Source organism: Pseudorca crassidens, chromosome 3, assembly GCF_039906515.1.
Source record: "Pseudorca crassidens isolate mPseCra1 chromosome 3, mPseCra1.hap1, whole genome shotgun sequence".
Taxonomy (NCBI): domain Eukaryota; kingdom Metazoa; phylum Chordata; class Mammalia; order Artiodactyla; family Delphinidae; genus Pseudorca; species Pseudorca crassidens.
In genome coordinates, this window is record NC_090298.1 from 109,190,886 (window position 1) to 109,212,360 (window position 21,475).

Sequence of the window (21,475 nt, forward strand, 5' to 3'; positions counted from 1 at the left end):
TTACAATAAAACCTCATAATTTATCTTTTTCTACATTTCAAAAACATGCATAATCTTATACTACACTATTTCAAGTATATGATAGATGGCATTTATTATTGTTTATTGGGAAATTTCTTCTGAACCAGAATGTATCAATACAAGAGAAAGACATGTTAACACATGGTAATTAAGCAAAAATCAAAAGAAAGCATCTCGGGCTTCCCTGGTGGCGCAGTGGTTGGGGGTCCGCCTGCCGATGCAGGGGATACGGGTTCGTGCCCTGGTCTGGGAGGATCCCGCATGCCGCAGAGAGGCTGGGCCTGTGGGCCATGGCCGCTGGGCCTGCGCGTCCGGAGCCTGTGCTCTGCGACAGGAGAGGCCACAGCAGTGAGAGGCCTGCGTATTGCAAAAAAAAAAAAAGAAAGAAAGAAAGCATCTCCACAGATGGTGCTGGATAAGCTAGATACTTGTATGGAAAATACTGAGCTCACCCCATATGTAAAAATTAACTAAAAATAAGTCATAGACCTAAACATAAAACCTCAAAAACTATAAAATTTATAAAAGAAAACAGGAGAAAATCTTCTTGACCTTAGAGTAAGGCAAAAATTGTTTAGAACACACACAAAAAAACATATATATAAAATCTTTAAAATATAATAAACTAAGAAACTTCACCAAATTTAAGGCTTCTGATCTTTGAAAGATACCACTAAAAAACAGATGCAAACCAGAGATTGGAGAAAATAAGCTAACAAAGAATTTTTATCCAGAATACATAAAGAAGTCTTACAACCCATAATAAGTAGTACTTCAATTTTTAAATGGACAAAATAATTGGACATTTTACAAAAGAATACATATGAACAGCCAATAAACACCAAAAAATATGCTCAACATCACCAGGCATAAGGGAAAGGCAAATTAAACTACAGTGAGATGCCACTACACACCCACAAGTGCTGATGATAACTGGAATTATCATACACATTTTTAGTGAGAAAGTAAACTGGTGCAAGTGCTTTGGAAAACAGTTTGGTGATTTCTTATTAAGTATACACTTGCTTACAAACCAGCAATTCCACTCCTAGGTATCTACCCAAGAGAAACAAAAACGTGTTCATACAAAGACTTATACATGAATGTTCATAGCAGGTTTATACATAATAGACCCCACAAGCCAGAATTAATCTAAATATTCATCAACTGGTACATGGATAAACAAATTTTAGTATATTTATATAATCGGATACTGGAATACTATAATGGAATAAAAAGCAATGAGCTACTGAAATAAGCAGTATTTGGATGAATGGATGAATCTCAAAAACATTCTGCTGAGTGAAAGAAACCAGATACAAAAGAGTACATAGGGCAGGATTTCATTTACATGAAATTTTAGAATATGCAAAATTAATCTGTAGTGACAGAAAGCAGATCAGAAATTGTCTGGGGGCAGGGTGAGCAGGGATTGGTTACTGACTACAAAGGGGTACAAGGGAACTTTTGAGGGTTATACAAAGTTCTACATCTTGACTGTAGTGGCTGTTACACAGCTGTATACATTTGTCCAAACTCATAAAGCTATACTGATTTTAAAATGAACCCAGGATTTGTTTTAATCAGGTATGGTAAGACACAGACATGGAAATAACTGCCATGAAGAAAGAAATTTATACTCACAATTCCCTGGAATTAGGAAGAATGCCGGACCACAACAGGCCATATGCGGAAGCACCAGGGTGGGTCAGGAGGCAGAAGGAATGGGAGGAAAATGAGGCAAGAACCTTTATTGTGGTTTTCACAAGAAAGAATGGCAAAGTAAACAAGCTAATCAGGTTTAGGATTGGCTAGTTTGAATAATTTCCGTGGTCTCCATGGTACATAAACTGCCCCTAGTTGGCTGGTATCTGCCCCTGGGGTGATTAGAGCAGGGAAGTAGTGGCCCAGGAGGGTAAGAGCTCAATATAGGAGGTAGGTGGAGGGTACAACCAAAGGAGGATTGGTTGGTTTGCACATGAAAGGCACACTTCTGGAGGAGTCCTTTGCTATCTCTAGGAATTAGCTAGCCCTAGAAGGGGCAGTTGTTCAACTTCCCTCTTATGTAAAAATTATAAATTTACTGTCAGTGAGGTTTTAGCTACATCCCAAGTTTTGTAATATGGCATTTATTACAATTCACTTCTAATTATTTTAAAATTCACTTTTAAAATTCATTTCTAATTATTTTAAAATTCCATTTAGGATTTCTTCTCCTTTGACTCATAAGTTGTTTCCATAACTGTTCTATAAATGTTAGAAAAGAATGTGTTACCTCCAACTTCCAATTGCAGATTTCTGTATGTCCATTAAGTGTTGACTGTGTTTTTAAAATCTTTTTTATTCTTAATAATTTTTTTCTACTTCATCTTCAATAATTAGGACAGGTATGTTAAAACTCACCTACTATAGTAAGTGTATGCATTTCTCCTTGACAATTTCTTCTTACATATTATCAAAACTTCTTGGTAAATTAACCTTTTATTATTGTATTTATCACTAATAATTTTTGTGTCTTAAACTCTATTTTATCTGGTATGACTGGAGCTACACCAGCTTTCTTTTGGTTTTCTAGATATCTTTTTCTACCTTTTTGCTTTCAATCTTTCCGTATTGGTGTACTAGGGTATGTATCTTAAACAGTAGCCTACAGCTGAATTTAATTTTTTTCCAGCCTATCAAATCTTTGTCTTAACTGCATTATTTAGTCTGCCTTCACTTATTACGATCCTTATAATATGCTGGAATTTATTTCCACTAGTACATTATTCTCTTTCTTTGCACTTGTTCTGTGACTTGTTTCTTTTCCTATCCTTTCATACATTTTTTTCTACATTCCATTTCTTCTATTAATTTGGAAGTTACATACTTCAATTTACCATGTAACCTTGAAATTTTAACATGCATACTTCATACTTTATTATCTTCATCCTCAAAAGATAAAAGAACCATAGAATGTTTTTTTTTTTTTAATTAATGTATTTATTTTTGGCTGCGTTGGGTCTTTGTTGCTGCACGCGGGCCCTCTTCACTTGAGGCGAGGCGGGGCTACTCTTCGCTTTGGTGCACGGGCCTCTCATTGCAGTGGCTTGTCCTGCTGCAGAGCACGGGCTCCAGGCACGTGGGCTTCCGCAGCTGTGGCACACAGGCTCAGCAGTTGCGGCTCACAGGCTCCAGAGTGCAGGCTCAGCAGTTATGGTGCACGGGCGCAGTTGCTCGGCGGCATGTGCGATCTTCCTGGACCAGGGCTCAAACCCATGTTCCCTGTATTGGCAGGCGTATTCCTAACCACTATGCCACCAGGGAAGCCCCCTAGAACCACAGAATGTTTTTGTTTTTTGCTTTTTACATCTTTATTGGAGTATAATTGCTTTACAACGGTGTGTTAGTTTCTGCTTTATAACAAAGTGAATCAGTTATACATATACATATGTTCCCATATCTCTTCCCTCTTGCGTCTCCCTCCCTCTCACCCTCCCTATCCCACCCCTCTAGGTGGTCACAAAGCACGGAGCTGATCTCCCTGTGCTATGCGGCTGCCTCCCACTAGCTATCTATTTTACGTTTGGTAGTGTATATATGTCCATGCCACTCTCTAACTTTGTCACAGCTTACCCTTCCCCCTCCCCATATCCTCAAGTCCATTCTCTAGGTCTGTGTCTTTATTCCCGTCTTACCCCTAGGTTCTTCATGACATTTATTTTTTCTTAAATTCCATATATATGTGTTAGCATACGGTATTTGTCTTTCTCTTTCTGACTTACTTCACTCTGTATGACAGACTCTAGGTCCATCCACCTCATTACAAATAGCTCAATTTCGTTTATTTTTATGGCTGAGTAATATTCCATTGTATATATGTGCCACATCTTCTTTATCCATTCATCCGATGATGGACACTTAGGTTGTTTCCATCTCCTGGCTATTGTAAATAGAGCTGCAGTGAACATTTTGGTACATGACTCTTTTTGAATTATGGTTTTCTCAGGGTATATGCCCAGTAGTGGGATTGCTGGGTCATATGGTAGTTCTATTTGTAGTTTTTTAAGGAACCTCCATACTGTTCTCTATAGTGGCTGTACCAATTTACATTCCCACCAGCAATGCAAGAGTGTTCCCTTTTCTCCACACCCTCTCTAGCATTTATTGTTTCTAGATTTTTTGATGATGGCCATTCTGACTGGTGTCAGATGATATCTCATTGTAGTTTTGATTTGCATTTCTCTAATGATTAATGATGTTGAGCATTCTTTCATGTGTTTGTTGGCAGTCTGTATATCTTCTTTGGAGAAATGTCTATTTAGGTCTTCTGCCCATTTTTGGATTAGGTTGTTTGTTTTTTTGTTATTGAGCTGCATGAGCTGCTTATAAATTTTGGAGATTAATCCTTTGTCAGTTGCTTCATTTGCAAATATTTTCTCCCATTCTGAGCGTTGTCTTTTGGTCTTGTTTATGGCCACAGAATGTTTTAATTCTACTTCATTCTCTCCATCTCAACTACCCTCTAGCATGGTACTATTTTCGAATATTTAAGCTCTGTTTGACATGTCTGTTGTTTTTATACTACCAATATCTGTGTAGATTTACCCACGTGTCTCATTTTATATTGTCCGTTTCTTTTTCCTTACCATTTATTTTTTTTAATTGAAGTACAGTTGATTTACAATGTTGTGCCAATCTCTGCTGTACAGCAAAGTGACTCAGCTTTACACATATATACGTTCTTTTTTTAATGTTCTTTTCCATTATGGTTTATCCCAGGAGACTGGATATAGTTCCTTGTGCTATACAGTAGGACCTTGTTGTTTATCTTAACCATTTATTCTTGCACTGCAAACATTTTTCTATTAGTGGAATTCCCTCACCTTTTGTTTCTCACATATATATGTATGTTAGACTCTCAAACAAGTCTCACTATATATCAATTCTAGGTTGATATTTTGTCTCAGCAGCACAAAGCTATGTCAGTGGATTCTTTGGAAAACAGAATGGCAGTTCTTCAAGATTTTACACATACCGTATGATCCAACAATTTCATTCCTAATATATGCCCAAGAGAAATGAATACACGTTCACACAAAAACTTGTACACAAAAGTTCACAGCAGAATTACTCATAATAGCCAGCCAAAAAGTGGAAACAACCCAAATGTCTACTAACTGATGAACGGACAAATATGATATCCCATACAATGAGATATTATTCATCAATATAAAGGACTGAAGTACTGATACATGCTATAACATGAATGAACTTTAAAAACATATGCTAAGTATAAGAACCCAGTCACAAAAGACCATATATTGTACGCTTTCATTTATATGTAATGTCCAGAACAGGCAAACCTACAGAGACAGAAAGTAGATTAGTGGTTGTCTAAGGCTGGGGGAATGTGGGTGGTAGTGGGTAGGGTAATTGAGAATTACTGCTAATGGGTACAGGGTTTCTTTTCTGGTGATAAAAATGTTCTAATATTGGGAAGTCCCTGGCAGTCCAGTGGTTGGGACTCCACTCTTCCACTACAGGAGGCCCGGGTTTGATCACTGGTCAGGGAACTAAGATCTCACAAGCCATGCAGCATAGCCAAAAAAAAAAAAATTCTAATATTGATTGTGGTGATGGCGGCATAACTTTGTGAATAAACTAAAAACAACTGAATTACACACTTTAAGTTTGATCACTGGTCGGGGAACTAAGATCCCACAAGCCACGCAACACAGCCAAAAAAAAAAAAAAAAATTCTAATACTGACTGTGGTGATGGCGGCATAACTTTGTGAATAAACTAAAAACAACTGAATTACACACTTTAAGCGGGTGAATTATAAATTTATAATTTATATAAAGTGTAAATTATATCTAATGAAGCTGTTATATATTTTTTTAAAAATAGCAGACACATTTGCTAGATACAAGCACAAGAAATGAGTGATACAGCCTATATTAACTAGCTTTATTAGAAGCTTCTAAAACTGAAGATCACAGCTACAGTTGTGGTACAAAGAACCACCTCGGCATCCAAACATCAACATCAGTCCTCAAATTTCCAAGGACCATCTATTGTTTACAAAAATTTCACCAGCTCTCCAAGAGATTCTGATGCATACTAATGTTTGAGAATCACTGAAATAATCTAATAATCAGCATAAATAGAAGCTAAATCCATTAGGTGAACAGTTGATGGGCAACTTTAAAATGGAGGAATCAGGCTCACACCACCTGAACCTGCTGACCAACCTTAGCACCACTTAAAGTGGGACAACCAGAGGTTATGTGCTTCCTGATAAAATGCAGTAAGAAGTACACAGCGCCCCTACGAAGTAGTCTTAGGAAACAATACAAAACAAACAGGAAACAGAAACAAAACAAAACCCTGCACCTAAATCCAATCAAGTCTGAGCTCTAACTCCCAATTTAAAGAAAATAAGGTGGAGAGAGGAACAAGGTAAAGGACACAGTGAAGATGAAATCAGATCCAAATCCAAATATGCAATATTCTACAGACAAATTAGAATCCAACTTCAAACTCTAAAAAGACATTTCTGAGACAATCAGGGGAAACTGAACATGGACTGAGTATTAAATATTAAGGAATCACTGTTAATTTTCAGGAATAATAGTAATCGTTTAGAGATTCATACTCAAGTATTCATGAGTGAAATGACAGGATTTTTGGAGTGTACTTTAAAATATTCCAACAACAACAAATAATAGTATTAATATTTAAAATAAGTTGAGGGAAGAGAGAATGAAACAAACAAAAAGAAACAAAATGTTGATAACTGTTAAAGATGGGTACTGTTATAACATTCTCTTTACTTTTTGGTTTGAAGTATTTCATAAGTTTAAAAACTTTTTTAGGAAATCCAGGTTAAGCACTGGTACACTGATACATTCAAATCCCATTCAAATGACAGTAAATGAAGTGTGTGTGTGTGTATGTGTGTGTGTGTATACATATATATACACACACGCACACAAATATATACATATATACGTACATATTTAAGACAAAGACAATATGAGAGGAAAAATTTCAAGCCTAAAGAGACCGCAATAAATAATTGAAAGATGAAAAGTAGCAACTAACTTTTCAAAAACATAAGCAGCTACAACCTAAATGTCAATAAATGTCTAGGAGCAACCGAACGATTCATCTCCTCAGAGTCCCTGAGAAGCAAAGGCCTTGGAAACGTAAGGCCCTTTGGAAGGTAGAGGAGAGACAAAGGAACAAAAAGCATATCCTTCACAGGATGTCAAAATGTCCTTCATCTTCTCTCTTAACCCACCCCTTATACATAACAAATATTTATGTTCTTGGGAAACTTGTCAGAGTTGCACCAGCCTCAGGGCGTCTCCAGATTGAAAGGCCCATCAAGTATAAACCAATGAATTTTTTTAAAAAAACAAAGGTACAGGTTCATCACTGTGAAATTTCAGAACAAAATAGAGAAAACAGAAAATTCCAAAAGCTTCCTGGGGGCTGAGAGTTATAGCTCCAGCCTTTTCAGTATCAATATTGGAAGACAGAAGACAAGGGAGCAATACCTTCAAATTTCTGAATTAAAATGATTCTCAGCATAGAACTGTGCATCTACTAGATTGCCAACCAAACACAAAAATAGAATAAACACTTTTTCACACGTGCGAAGTCTCAAAAAATTTATCTCTAACAATCATTCTCAGGAAGCTCCAAGAGGGATAGGCAGCACCAAAACAAGGGAACAATCCAAAAACGAAGAAGTCATGAAAGCCAGTCTACAGGAGATCCTAACTTTTAAAGGTCAAAGGAATTTCCAGGAGGAAGGCAAAGGAAGGCTCATCATGTTGCTGTGGAGCAGACCTACAGGGCAAGAAGTACAAACTAGAGCCAGAGAAGGGCAGATGGTTCCAAGATGGACATATCCAGGAGGAAAAAGTGTTAATTATCAACTATCTAGGGACCTCCCTTGTGGTCCAGTGGTTAAGACTCCACGATCCCAGTGCAGGGGGCCCAGGTTCGACCACTGGTCAGGGAAGTCGATCCCACATGCTGCAACTAAGAGTCCACATGCCGCAACTTAGGATCCTGCATGCCACAACTGAAGATCCCCAAAGACCCCACAGACCACAACTAAGACCTGGCACAGTCAAATAAAGAAATAAATATTTTTTAAAAAGTCAATTATCGACTAGGTTTAACTAAGAGAGAGAAATTGTTTTGACAGGTATTTTATGGAGCTGTAATACTTAGCTAAAGATTTCAAAGAAAACAGGGCAAACAAAAAAAGAAAAAGAAAAAAAGGCAATTAACTCCAAGAGATAAGTAAAAAAAAGAACAATAAAACATAAAATATATTTAGCTCAGCAGTAAACATTTATAATACAATAATATAGTTAACCTTGATTATCTAAACTAACCAAAAATTGTAATATTGGAAGAATGAAGAAGAAAGGGAAGGGTATGCATGAGTGTGTGTATATGTGTGCATGTTTAAGACCTAAATCTTTACCAATACAAGAAATTAATGTCTAAGATGAATAAATTTTTTATAAAACAGTCTATTCATATTATTTATAAATATAAAAGCAAATACTTAAGCAAACATCAAACAATTAAAAAAGCAGTTGCATCTAGGTTCAGGACTGGGTTGGAGGAACTTACTCTAAGTAAATTCCTGCCATAATGTTGTTGGGCTGGGGGCAAAAAATTCAACACATAAATTTAGAGTCAGATTCACATGTAAAAAGCTTGTCTATGGGCTTCCCTGGTGGCGCAGTGGTAGAGAGTCCGCCTGCCGATGCAGGGGATGTGGGTTCGTGCCCCGGTCCGGGAAGATCCCACATGCCGCGGAGCGGCTGGGCCCGTGAGCCAGCCAGTCAGAAGTTCCATGGGTCCAGGAGCCACTTACGTCACAGCGGGTGCATTAACATGGGGTTTTACTGTCTAATGTTTAAACTACGTTCAGGTATTTCTTTGATTATTCACAAATAATATTTATTATATTTCTGCATTCAATAAATGTATAGTATATATGTTTTATATTCTAAAGTAATTAGGAATTAATAGAAATTAATATAAAACTTAATACAAAATCCCTATTTGTGGGAATCATATCACTACTCGATTTCATTCACCTTCTCATTAACATCACAATCTGTAGTTTCTTGATATAAATGGAAAACTTTAAAAATTATATAACAGACCACAACAGGGTGGGAAAGCAGGCCAAAAAGCTGCAAAGAGCCTGACAGCTGCATCCTACAAATGGGATCATAACAGTATAAACTGAAACCCACATGCCTTTGAAACCAACTCTGCCACTCTATTAGGATTACACTAGGGTGTAATCTCTCTGGGGTGACTTGGGATAAAATGCCATTGTGTCAAGGGATACTATATACTGGGCAACGTGAGTACAAGGAAGCAGATCCCTAGAGCTCTGGCTGTGTCCCCAAAGAGCCAGGTTAAATTGTTGCTCCACTTCCCCATAAGGTCTGCTTAATAATCAGAAGGTCTAAGGACCTAGTATGCTCAAATGGAAAAGAAATTCCATGGTACCTCAAAACCTCTTGTGTTCTTGAAATAAACTCCCACTACCAAAAAGAATACATTACTCAATGGATAAAAGAATGAGTTCATTTACTCATTCTTTTATCCATTCAGCATATACTGAGTACGTCAGAGAAGACTCTGTGTACACACACATATACACACACACATTCTGAACGTGAAAAATGGTAGGAAGGGGAAGTATGAGGTGTTACAAGAGATATAAATAGAGAATCTAACCTATTTCTGGAAAATCAGACCATTCTCGCTATCTTAAAAAGATCAAAATAACAATGGAATTTTCCTTTAAATTGGTAAACACTGATGTCAAAGAAAAATGTGCTCAAAGTACAGAGAAATAACTACTTTAGACAAATAACCCAAGACAGAAACATCCTTGGTTAAAGGAATTAAAATTTTTTCAATCAGTGACTATTTTTATTCATTCATCAAATATTTACTGAATGCCTTCTGTGAGTCAAACACCAGGAATACAGCACTAAACAAGTTAGACCATGGTTGTGCCCTATGGAACCTACAGTCTAGTGAAGTATATAGGTCCATAAAGAAGCAATTACAACCCAAGAAAATAACTGCCTTGATGCGAAAACATGGTTTCTATTGTAGCCTTAAGAGAGATGTGTTGTAGCCATGTAATTTCAAGCAGTGTGCAAACATGAACCAGAATATTCTCAAGAAACATCAAGTAATCTGATTCAGAGCCCACAGCTAGAGGAAAAATTAGAAGGAAGACTGGAAAGAATAAACTGAAGGATGAGGGAGTGTGGGAAAGAATTTTAACATTTGAGAGACTACCATGCCATTTAATCCTCAAAACAACTCTAAGATGGTAGGTACAACGGACAATCTCTTCAGCATCCTCTCCCCCACTGTGACATGCATACACCACAGCACCTTTAATGATGACATGATACTGCTTCCCAAGGTTATATATACAGGAACCACTGGGGCAGGGATCTGAACCCAGGTCCATTACAGTAAGCTACAACTCTAAAGGAGGCTGACATGAAAAGCTGAAGAGCTTGGACTTCGTTTAAAAAAAGGATCTGGAACTCAAATGTCTGAATTTATATCTTAATTATATCACTTACTAAATGTGTGACCTGGGACAAGGTCCTTAACTTCTCTGTGCCTCTATTCTCTCATCTATAAAATAGGGATAATCAGACCTACTTTATAATAAAGCTATTGTGAGAATTAAATGAATTAATATGTGTAGAGCACTTAGAGCAGTGCTTGGCACAGAGCAATCCTCTATTAAGCAACAGGGAGTCAAAGGAGATTTCTGAGTGAATTGACCAGAATTATGGTTTAAGAAAGTCAATTTAGCAGGATAGTATAGAGGGGAACACACACGAAGTGGGAAAGTTATGGCAAATTTTTACGAAAAGCATTAAAGGTCTAAGTGAGATGATGGCAGTGGAAAATGAAAAAGAACTAAGCTGTTGCAGAATTTGAATCAACAGGACTTAACAAATGACCAAATGAGGCAATTAGAGGAAAGAGTAAAAGATGATTCTCTTTCAACTTGGTAGACTAAGAGAATGGTAGTGCCAGGAACAGAAGTAAGATTGTGTAAGACTAGCTTAGAACTCCTTTTAATAAAGAAGATTCTACACGGGGAGGGGGAAGGATAAGCTGGGACAAAGTGAAAGAGTGGTAGTGTATATATCGACATATATACACTACCAAATGTAAAACAGCTAGCTAGTGGGAAGCAGTCGCATAGCATAGCACAGGGAGATCAGCTCAGTGCTTTGTGACCAGATGGAAGGGTTGGATAGGAAGGGTGGAAGGGAGGGAGACGCAACAGGGAAGAGATGTGGGGATATATGTATATGTATAACTAATTCACTTCGTTATAAAGCTGAAACTAACACACCATTGTAAAGCAATTATACTCCAATAAAAATGTTAAAAAAATAAAAATTAATTAAAAAAAATAAAGAAGATTGTTATGTTTTACGTGGGGGAGTTTTTTTTTAAACAAGTCTCTCCTAAAAGATAACTTAAACTCATCAAGATTTAAGACAATAGTTATTATATTAGTAAGAAATGAGGTCCAAGTTTTATAAGTTGAATATTAAAGCTGCATTTTTTACTAAGCTATTTTCTTTCAATAAACATGGTTCCAAAAAACAAATCTAATACCACTACTTAGAGATGGAAAAGCAAATCAAATTAACAATAAAAAGCTGGGACAAAGTGAGAGAGTGGCATGGACATATATACACTACCAAATGTAAAATAGATAGCTAGTGGGAAGCAGTCATATAGCACAGGGAGATCAGCTCGGTGCTTTGTGACCACCTAGATGGGTGGGATAGGGAGGATGGGACGGAGACGCAAGAGGGAGGAGATATGGGGATATATGTATATGTATAGCTGATTCACTTGGTTATAAAGCAGAAACTAACACACCATTGTAAAGCAATTATACTCCAATAAAGATGTTTTAAAAAAAAAAAATTTGTATTTCTTATTGCAAAATTAGACTCTTAGAACCAAATATTGATTTCATTAACATGAAATTAACTTAAAATTCTCAGCTTCTCACTTTAATAAGATACGCTCTCACAGGAGTCTCTGTAAAGAATATTATAACTTCTATCTCTAATATAAGATTAAAAGGTACAGTTTATGAAGGGGTTTTTTTTTTAATTTAAAAAAACTTGTGGGCTTCCCTGGTGGCGCAGTGGTTGAGAGTCTGCCTGCCGATGCAGGGGACACGGGTTCGTGCCCCGGTCCAGGAAGATCCCACATGCCGCGGAGCGGCTAGGTCCGTGAGCCATGGCCGCTGAGCCTGCACGTCCGAAGCCTGTGCTCCGCAACGGGAGAGGCCACAACAGTGAGAGGCCCGCGTACCGCAAAAAAAAAAAAAACAACAGGGCTTCCCTGGTGGCGCAGTGGTTGAGAGTCTGCCTGCCGATGCAGGGGACACGGGTTCGTGCCCCGGTCCGGGAGGATCCCACATGGCGCGGAGGGGCTGGGCCCGTGAGCCATGGCCGCTGAGCCTGCGCGTCCGGAGCCTGTGCTCCGCAACGGGAGAGGCCACAACAGTGAGAGGCCCGCGTACTGCAAAAAAAAAAAAAAAAAAAAACAACAACTTGTGAATGAACAAATGTTTAAAAATCACATTAAATAAAAACTTCTTAACTATGATTCTTACAAACATTGATAATATTGAGATGCTAGCCTTTAAAAACTTCAGAAGCTCAAAATGTGACATAAAATCAGAATACTGAAAGTGAAAAGATAACGCAGCACTACAGATTGCTTCCCCTACAGAAATAGAAAGCTTTAGCAGTGAAGCCATTTCCTCCCTTTTCATTTAATACACATCTCACTCTTTCCCCCAAACATGCCCCCTCAAAAAAAAAAAAAAACCATTAAGATCACCAGTTATCTCCAACTTGACAACTCCAACTATACTTTTCTGTTTTTGATCTCATAAGACCTGTCAGCAACCAGCATACAAAACAATTTATCACTCCATCATTTTTTAAACACTTCCCTTTCTGAGCTTTCCTAACGCCACACACCACTGGCCTTCCCCCAATCTCTCTGGCCATTCTTTCTTTGTAGACTTTCCTCCCCCACATCTGTACATTTTAGATTTTCTCAGTACAAAACCTGTTCTTTCCAATTCTCTACCTACATACACCCTTTTCCTAGATTATCTCACCCATTCCCTTAGTTTTAATATTGATCATTGACCCTAAGCCCAAGTTCATTATCTCCAGGCCCACGCTCTACTGTGAACTCCAGATTTACTTTATTAAACTGACAAATAAATATCTCATTAGTAATTAACACTAGACCAAATGTCCAAAACAGAACTTCTGACTCTTTCTGCCCTTAAAATTATTTAATATATTCATTCTACAAATATTTACTGAGCACAAGCTCAGGCACTGTGCTGTATTCACTGACTCACAATGTGAACTTGAGGGAGAGAGATGATAAGTTGTAAAAAGAACTATGAAGGATATAAACAGTGTGCTCTGACAGAGAATAGGGGAGAGAGCTGCTACTTTTGATGAGGTGTTCAAGATGGGCCTCCACAGTATCATGGTCTCTCCTTCGAAAACGGTGTCTACCTAGCTGCTCCAGACAGAAACCTAGGCATTTGTTCCCCACAAACAACCCATCATGTGGCTTACAAGGTTCTAACTCCAAAATACACCTTGAAGTTGAAGAGGGCTCTCAAGCAAGCAAAGAGAGGTGTGGACAAGTAATGACAGCTGTGATAGATGTCACAGCAGGAAATACAGAAACCTATGGAAGAAAATTACAGTGAAACCAAACTCAGGGAGAAATCAGAAATGGCTTCCTGGAGAAAGAATAATTAGGATAAGCCCAGAACAGCACAGCATGGCACATCCCAAAACCTAAAACAAATCCAAGGTGTTAAAATCATAGAAAAGGAAGGTGATTAGATTAAGACAAGTCCAGAAGAAAGCAACAAGTTATCAAAGATTAATGAGATCAGATCATGTCAAAGGGCACAGAAGTCAACTTGAAAAGTCTTCCACTGGCTAAATACGGGACAATTTGACAGTAATGGATTAAAACACATTAAAATCCAACAGGTGATGGTAATACTAAAAAATGATAATTAAAATGAAAACCTTCATTGAACTCATCATAAATTATTCTCAAAAGTGATAAACTTTGATGCTGACTTTCCTGTAGCAAATAACCAAATAAGTAGTAAGAGAAAGTTCTTCCAGGAAATAAATGCAGAAAGAATTAAAGAATCAGAATATTACCATTTGCATCCCCTAACAAGATAATGGATTCAGGCAATAATCAACAAAAGACGCTAAAACCATTAGTGAAGGGTGAAGTTTATAATGGAAGAATAAAGCTGATACCACCTGAAACCACTAATCAATCTTAGAAGCACTAAAAAATGGGACAACCAGACATTACGTATGGATACGAAGTACACTGCAAAATCTTTGGAATATTTTAATTAAAAAAAAAACTGGGGCTTCCCTGGTGGCGCAGTGGTTGAGAGTCCGCCTGCCAATGCAGGGGACACGGGTTCGTGCCCCGGTCCGGGAGGATCCCACGTGCCGCGGAGCGGCTGGGCGCGTGGGCCATGGCCGCTGGGCCTGCGCGTCCGGAGCCTGTGCTCCGCACCGGGAGGGGCCACAGCGGTGAGAGGCCCGCGTACCGCAAAGTATCTAACCACCAGTTTTCAGGAAAGAGAGAATAAGTTACAGCAGTGGTTCTCAAACTTGAGCATTCAGAATCACCTGGAGGGTCTTGTTAAAACAGAGATTGCTGGGAACCAGTGAATTAAAGGAAACCATTAGAGAGCAAACAGGCAAATAGACAATGTGGGAAATTTCATAGGAAAAATACCCAGTTTAAAAACAACAAATGCTATTTTTAAAAGAGCGGGGGGAGGCCGTTGTGGAATAAAAATTACTTAAGACACATAACGGCAAATTCAATATGCAGACTGATTCAAACAAACCTACTGTAAAAAGACATCCTGAGACAACTGAGAAAATTTGAATATAGACTAGTAGATAATATTAATAGATGTATATATATATATATATTTTTTTTTTTTTGGCTGCATTGGGTCTTTGTTGCTGCGCACAGGCTTTCTCTAGTTGCATCGAGCCAGGGCTATTTTTTGTAGTGGTGTGCGGGCTTCTCATTGTGGTGGCTTCTCTTGTTGCAGAGCACGGGCTCCAGGCACGTGGGCTTCAGTAGTTGTGGTACGCGGGCTCAGTAATTGTGACTCGCAGGCTCTAGAGCGCAGGCTCAGTAGTTGTGGCACACGGGCTTAGTTGCTCCACGGCATGTGGGATCTTCCCGGACCAGGGATGGAACCCGTGTCCCCTGCATTGGCAGGCGGATTCTTAACCACTGCACCACCAGGGAAGTCCCTAGATATATAATATTAATAGATAATATAAGGGATAATAATAGATTAATGGCTATGTTAAAAAATGACCTTATTAAAAAAAATTAAAAGGTCAAGACTAGAGACTTCACAGAAGCTACACCACCACAGGTTTTGTTAAGGAGTTTGGTCCTAAACTGTCCTAAACTGAATGGTTTTATACATAAGCATGAGATCATCACAGCAAAAACAACTTCTGGTTGTGAAAGCCATGCACTAAAGCACTGCATTAACTGCTCAACACGATTTATCTCTTTGAATCCTTAAAATACCTATGTGTTGTGGAGATTTTAAATTCTATACCATTTTGCCTGCTGACCATGATCAGAATTAGCATTTTTTTAAAGGATGAAGTATTGAGAATAGTTTGGAGAAAGGCAAGAGTGATGACAGAAAGACCAGTTAAGAGGTTGTTAACTGATACAGACAAAAAGAGCAAACGTTCATGTATTAGGAATAAAATAAAAATACAGAAACTGTTTTTTGAACAAAACATGAATTATGTCCTACAGATATATAACTCTAAAACAATCTTCTTCGTCAAATTAGGCTTCTTTCAAGAACTTTTTTTTGAGACTTAGCTTATTTATTAACACAACGCAGTTTAGTGTACCTTCACTAATATACCTCATGACAACCCTGCACAGTTGCCATTATTAACATCATTTTTAGATGAAGAGAATTTTATTTTTAAAGCAATCATTTTATATGTACTGCAGTTATTAGACTTACACTTAAATCTTACTTCCCCTGGAAAGTGGCCTGATGGAGAAAACATAAAGCAGTATCTTCCCTGTCTTTCCCAAATTCTTTAAAAGATTAAAACAAATTACTGTTTTAGTTCTATATATGATTAAAATAATATTCTCCCTGTGATACCCTACATACTTACCTCCAGCTCAAGAACCTTAGATAGAACAAAGCACCAGAAACCTATAAGGTAAGGGAGTTCAGACTGAATGGAAAGGGGTAATCCCTGACCATCTTTTTCAGTGGAGTAACCATGAAAAACAATACTGAAAAGCTCCTAAGACTTCTCTATTTCAGGTCTTTCCTACCCAAGAGCCCTATTATGGCTTATGACTATTGAGCCTCGTATATTGTTTACTCTAGGAACTGACTCTTACAGGCTGAGCTATAGTTAGTTGCCAATGGCTGTGTCCAAGCCTTATTTAACAACTTACACTGACTAAAACAAACAAAACCAAAAAAGTATTCTAGAATGAAAACCATGGTATACTGGAATAAAAACTAAATTTTAGTCTACTCAAAAACAGGAGTTACATAAAAAGATGCGAAACACAGTTTATTATTTGGAAAATGCAAATTAAAACCACACAAGATACCACTATACCCATTAGTATGGGAAAAGAATCTAAAAAAGAGTGGATATGTGTATTAATATATGTATAACAGATTCACTTTGCTGTATACCTGAAACTAACACAACATTGTAAGTCAACTATACTTCAATTTAAAATTTTTTAAATAAATAAATAATAAAAATAAATTTTTAAAGAGACTCCAATATGGTTAACATAGTATATTTTATGTTAGGTGTTTTTTACAACACAAAAAATTTTTTTAATTTAAAAAAATCAGACTAACAATATCTGGATTTGGAGAGAATCTGGAGCAACTGTAACCTCATACACTACTAGTGGGAATACAAATGGTACAAATACTTTAGAAAAGTTTGGCAATTTTTTTAAAAAGTTAAGCATACACTTAGCATATGACCCAGCAATCCCACTCCAAGAGAAATGAAAATGTATTTCCGCATAAAGATTTGTTCACAAATGTTCACAGCAGCATTGTTATTACAGCCCAAATCTGAAAACAACCCAAAAGTCTGCCAACCAGTGAATGGATAAACTGTGGTATACCCATACAATGGAACACTATTCAGCAAAAAATGGAACGAACTACAGATAAATGCAACAACATGGATGAATCTCAAAATCATCACTCTGAGTTAAAATAGCCAGACACAAAAGACTATAAACAGTATGATTACATTTATGTGAAATTCCAGAAACGTCAAAACCTCTGTCATTAGACAAAAGCAAGTCAGTGATTGCCCTGGGTGAGAAGGCATTAAGAAATGATAGCAAAGGGGCATGAGGGTATTTTTTGGATGATGGAGTGTTCTAAAACTTCATTGGGGTGGTGGGTACACGACTGTATACATGTAACAAAATTCATATAACTATAGACTTCAAATGGCTCGATTTTATTGTATGTAAATTATAGCTCAATGAAGGTGTTAAAAAAAAAAAGATTGGGTTGATTAAATTTGCAAGTTACTAAGTGTGTGACATTACCCAGTTTTCATTTCCTCACATGTACACTTCTACGCATTTTTCCGTATTGTACTGCAGTTTTTGTGCTTACACATAATTCTTACACATAAAAAGGATCATGTAGTTATCTATACTGCTACTTGCCCTATCTCACAAGACTGTTGTGAAACATCACATGAGATAACTGATGAGAAAGTGCTTTGGCAACTCTAAAGTAGTATTACACAAACATATAGTAGAGTTTACATTTTAAAAAAATAAACTTTTTTTCACAAGAATAACTTGAGATGCTTGGAAACTTGGGTACCCCAAAGTAAATCTTTACCCAGAAATAGAAAACCTATTCAAATGTCACCTTTTTAATATCCCTCCTGAACTTGCTTTCTACTAACCCTTGATTTACTGTATGGCTCAATGTAGTACTATCTATACTGCACTTTCATTTTTCAAAAGAAAAACACTAAAGAAATCTTTAAAGTCATTAGATAAGCATGGCAAGACATTTATTTCCCAGTAGAAAAGACCAAAAGCTAGATAACTTTTACTAAGTACTGTTCCAAGATGTTCACCACTGAGATTTTTCTTCCTCCAAAAGTCAAATTTCTTTCCATTTAATACTTCAATTCCACAAGTTACTGAGTGTTTAGTAATGGGACCTGCATTAGCAAGAGAGAGTGAATAATTTTAAGATTATCAAAACCTTTTCAACCAGTGTGGTACACTCATTTCAGACTCTGGCTACTGCAAAATTTAACAGATACTCATCTCTTCCTACTACTACTGTACAACTGGGCTCTATGCTATCCTACCAGGTTTGAGTGATATTTGACATTTAGCCTAGTTACATTTACAAGTTTCCACACGGCAACAAGTATGAAGGCTGTTTGAAAGACATAATCTCTTCTTCAAATGCAGTTTCGAAACTAAATTTTACCTAGAATTCAGGTTTATATTCTATTGTCTTACAATTTTTAAAAGTTTTTCTATCAGCAACAGGTACTGTAACCAAAAATTAACAAAGCCTGTAATACCACAAAATATGATGCTACCGTTCTCAATTTTTAAAAACTCGTTTTTAGTAACAGTTCCAAGGGGGTGGTCAATTTTACGGCCATGCTTCATTTGATTCAGCGCAGCTTCATTCTGGTCAGTAAAAACCACAAACTCTTAGGTTTCACATTTCTCCTTCGGCAACATTAAAGCCACTGGGTCCGGTATCTGCACACCTCCAACTTAGGTTTACAAGAAATCTGAAATAACAGCAGCTTGCCTACACGCTCCTCCGGCGTTCTCTACTCCGAAGGTTGGCCAAAACGTGCGGCTCTCTCCACAAGAGCAACCAAGCTGGAATGGAGCACCCGAAGGACGACTGGCCGCGGGGAGGAGGGGAGAACTTTTCGGCCCGGAGGACGGCGGTAGAGGTCCAATCCAGCCCGCGCCCAACTCTACGCGTCGCCAGGAAGGCGTGTGGACCCTAAGCTCAGGCCGCGATGCTGGGTCCGGAGGGGCAGAGTAGCGCGTGGCTGCCGAGCAGGACGTAAACAAACAGCCCCGGACGAGGGGGAAGGGGCAACCGTGGGAGAGGGGGGTAGGCGAGAGAGGACCTCGCTCGAACCGTCCAGCGCAGGTCTGCAGCTGCCCGGCCCCTCCCGACCGCGGCCCTGATCCCGGTCCCGGGGCGACGCTGCCGCTCAAGCGTAAGCACCGAAAGCCCCAGCGCCTTTGGAAGCCAAAGCCCACTAGGCCATCGGCTCCGCGCCCCTCGCTGCTCGCCCCTCGCCCTGCAGCGACCTACCTGAACGCGCAATCCGGGTCCCTCGCGTCCCGACCGGGTGCGCCCAGACCGCTCCTCTTGCTGAAGAGCTTCTGGAACAGCGTAGGGGCCATGATGGCCACGGCCAGGCCGGGGTCGCTCCACAGGGCACTCGCCAGGCCCCCGCTCTTAGAGCTGCCCCGCCACCCCCATAGGCGCCTCAGTCATATGACAGAAATTAGTCACTTCAAACGGCCACGGCGCGCGGGGCGGGGCGCGAGGCAAGGCCGGCGTCCATTGGCTGGCGGTGAGCCGCATCACGTGGTGGCGCGCGGAGCAGGGTGCAAGGCGGGGCCGTGGGGCGGAGCTGGCGCCCATAGGCTGGCCAGTGGATGTCCTCACGTGGCAGCTCACGGGGCGGGGCATGCGCGGAGGGGAGGGGCGGGAAACTGGGGTGGCTGGGGACGTGAAAAAGGAACATGCAGCGGTCCCGGTCCTTCTCCGTGACGCTGTTAGTTGCTACCTGAGTCTACAGCAGGGTGCCGCGGGGACGACGCCAGGGACTTTGGAGTGTAGAAACCTTCCGCTTCCCGCATCCACGACTAAGAGAGAAGTTCAGGACCCCACTGGCAGTCGCCCCTCCCCCGCCGTCCTCCCCTCAGTCTCTGCGGCTTCGCGCCTCCGTCCGCGCCTGGCGGAGTCCGGCGGCCCCCGGAGCAGGCCAGGTGCGCGAGCGTACCCGTGGGGCCGCGGCACATGCTGGACTTTAAGCCCGGGACCACAGGCCCGCTCACGCTGGGCCGCGAGAGGTTTGGGCTCAGAGCTTAACTGAGCGGGGCTGGCTCACGGGCCTGGTGGAGGATCTGCCAAGACGCTCCCCGCAGCCATGCCTCCCGGCAGAGATGGCCTCGGCCAGGCACTGAGGGCAGCGGCCCTCGGTGTTTACCACTTGCGCCTCGAACCCTGACACACCGGGAATTAGCCCCTTGGAAGAGCTAGCCATAGGAGGCTCAGGATTTACACTCAATGTCCAGGTATGGAGAGAGAGAGAGGAACTGTGAAACTGTGAACAAATGAGTTTAATAGGCGGAAAACCCTTTCCAAAGAAAAACATTGCTCATTAATGACCGTACAGTCTACTTAAACCCAGGGAACCAAAATTTATCAGGGTTTGGATCAAATTGGTCTTACAGATCTTCAGTTCCCCTACTCATTCCCCTACTGCCCCTCCAGCAGGAGGAATTTTGTACCATGGGACGCAATTCTCTGACAGATATGAATGTCTGGAAATTACTGGTATGTGGTTTGGAAGGTTAGATTAAAATACTTTTTTGAGAATTTCACTTAATAAGGCATACAAATCAAATTGTCTCTAAGTGGCTGCCAGCTCCCACTGATTTGCAGCTAGAGTTTATGCTATGAAATAAGTGGCCTTATATAGAAAAAAGAAAAGTAATAGCCAGAGTATGTATCTCGGAGAATTTCAGTGGTCATGTAACAACGTGTTGTTCCGTTTCAATGTTACAAGAATTTTTAAAGCACTATTTATAGGTGATTAAGAAATTAATTTATTCCTTCCACAATGTCTAAGTGTCCCTGGTCTAGGCACTGGGGATCCAAAATTTAAAAGATAGGGCTAACTTTCTATATGAGGAAACAGTAAATAAGTAAAAAAGGTAATTTGAAATTACCAGTGTTGTGAATGAGAAACAATGAAGTGAGTGGGGGAGGTCTCTCTGAGGAGGTGACATTTGAGGTGCTCAGGTTAAGAGTCATTCAGAGTTGCTCCGTACATTGCCCAAGCTCCAGAATTACTGAGCAATACAAGGTCAAAATAGCAAGACTGTATCCCCTATAAACTTAAGATATTCTCTGGCGCCAAACGCTGAAAGATTTCTAATGAGGCAAAATAGCTATGTA

The 21,475-nt window shown here is 39.5% G+C and overlaps 1 protein-coding gene across 3 annotated transcripts in view; it reads right to left on the bottom strand.

The window, feature by feature from the left end:
* Positions 1 to 19,795, bottom strand: part of FNIP1 (folliculin interacting protein 1) — a 132,506-nt gene extending 112,711 nt beyond the window's left edge. For all 3 annotated transcript variants that reach the window (XM_067731653.1, XM_067731654.1, XM_067731652.1), the window contains exon 1: positions 19,598 to 19,795. In XM_067731653.1, coding sequence (XP_067587754.1) covers positions 19,598 to 19,689 — 92 coding nt within the window. In that variant the 5' untranslated portion in view covers positions 19,690 to 19,795. The remainder of the gene's footprint in view (positions 1 to 19,597) is intronic.
* Positions 19,796 to 21,475: the final 1,680 nt, after the last annotated feature.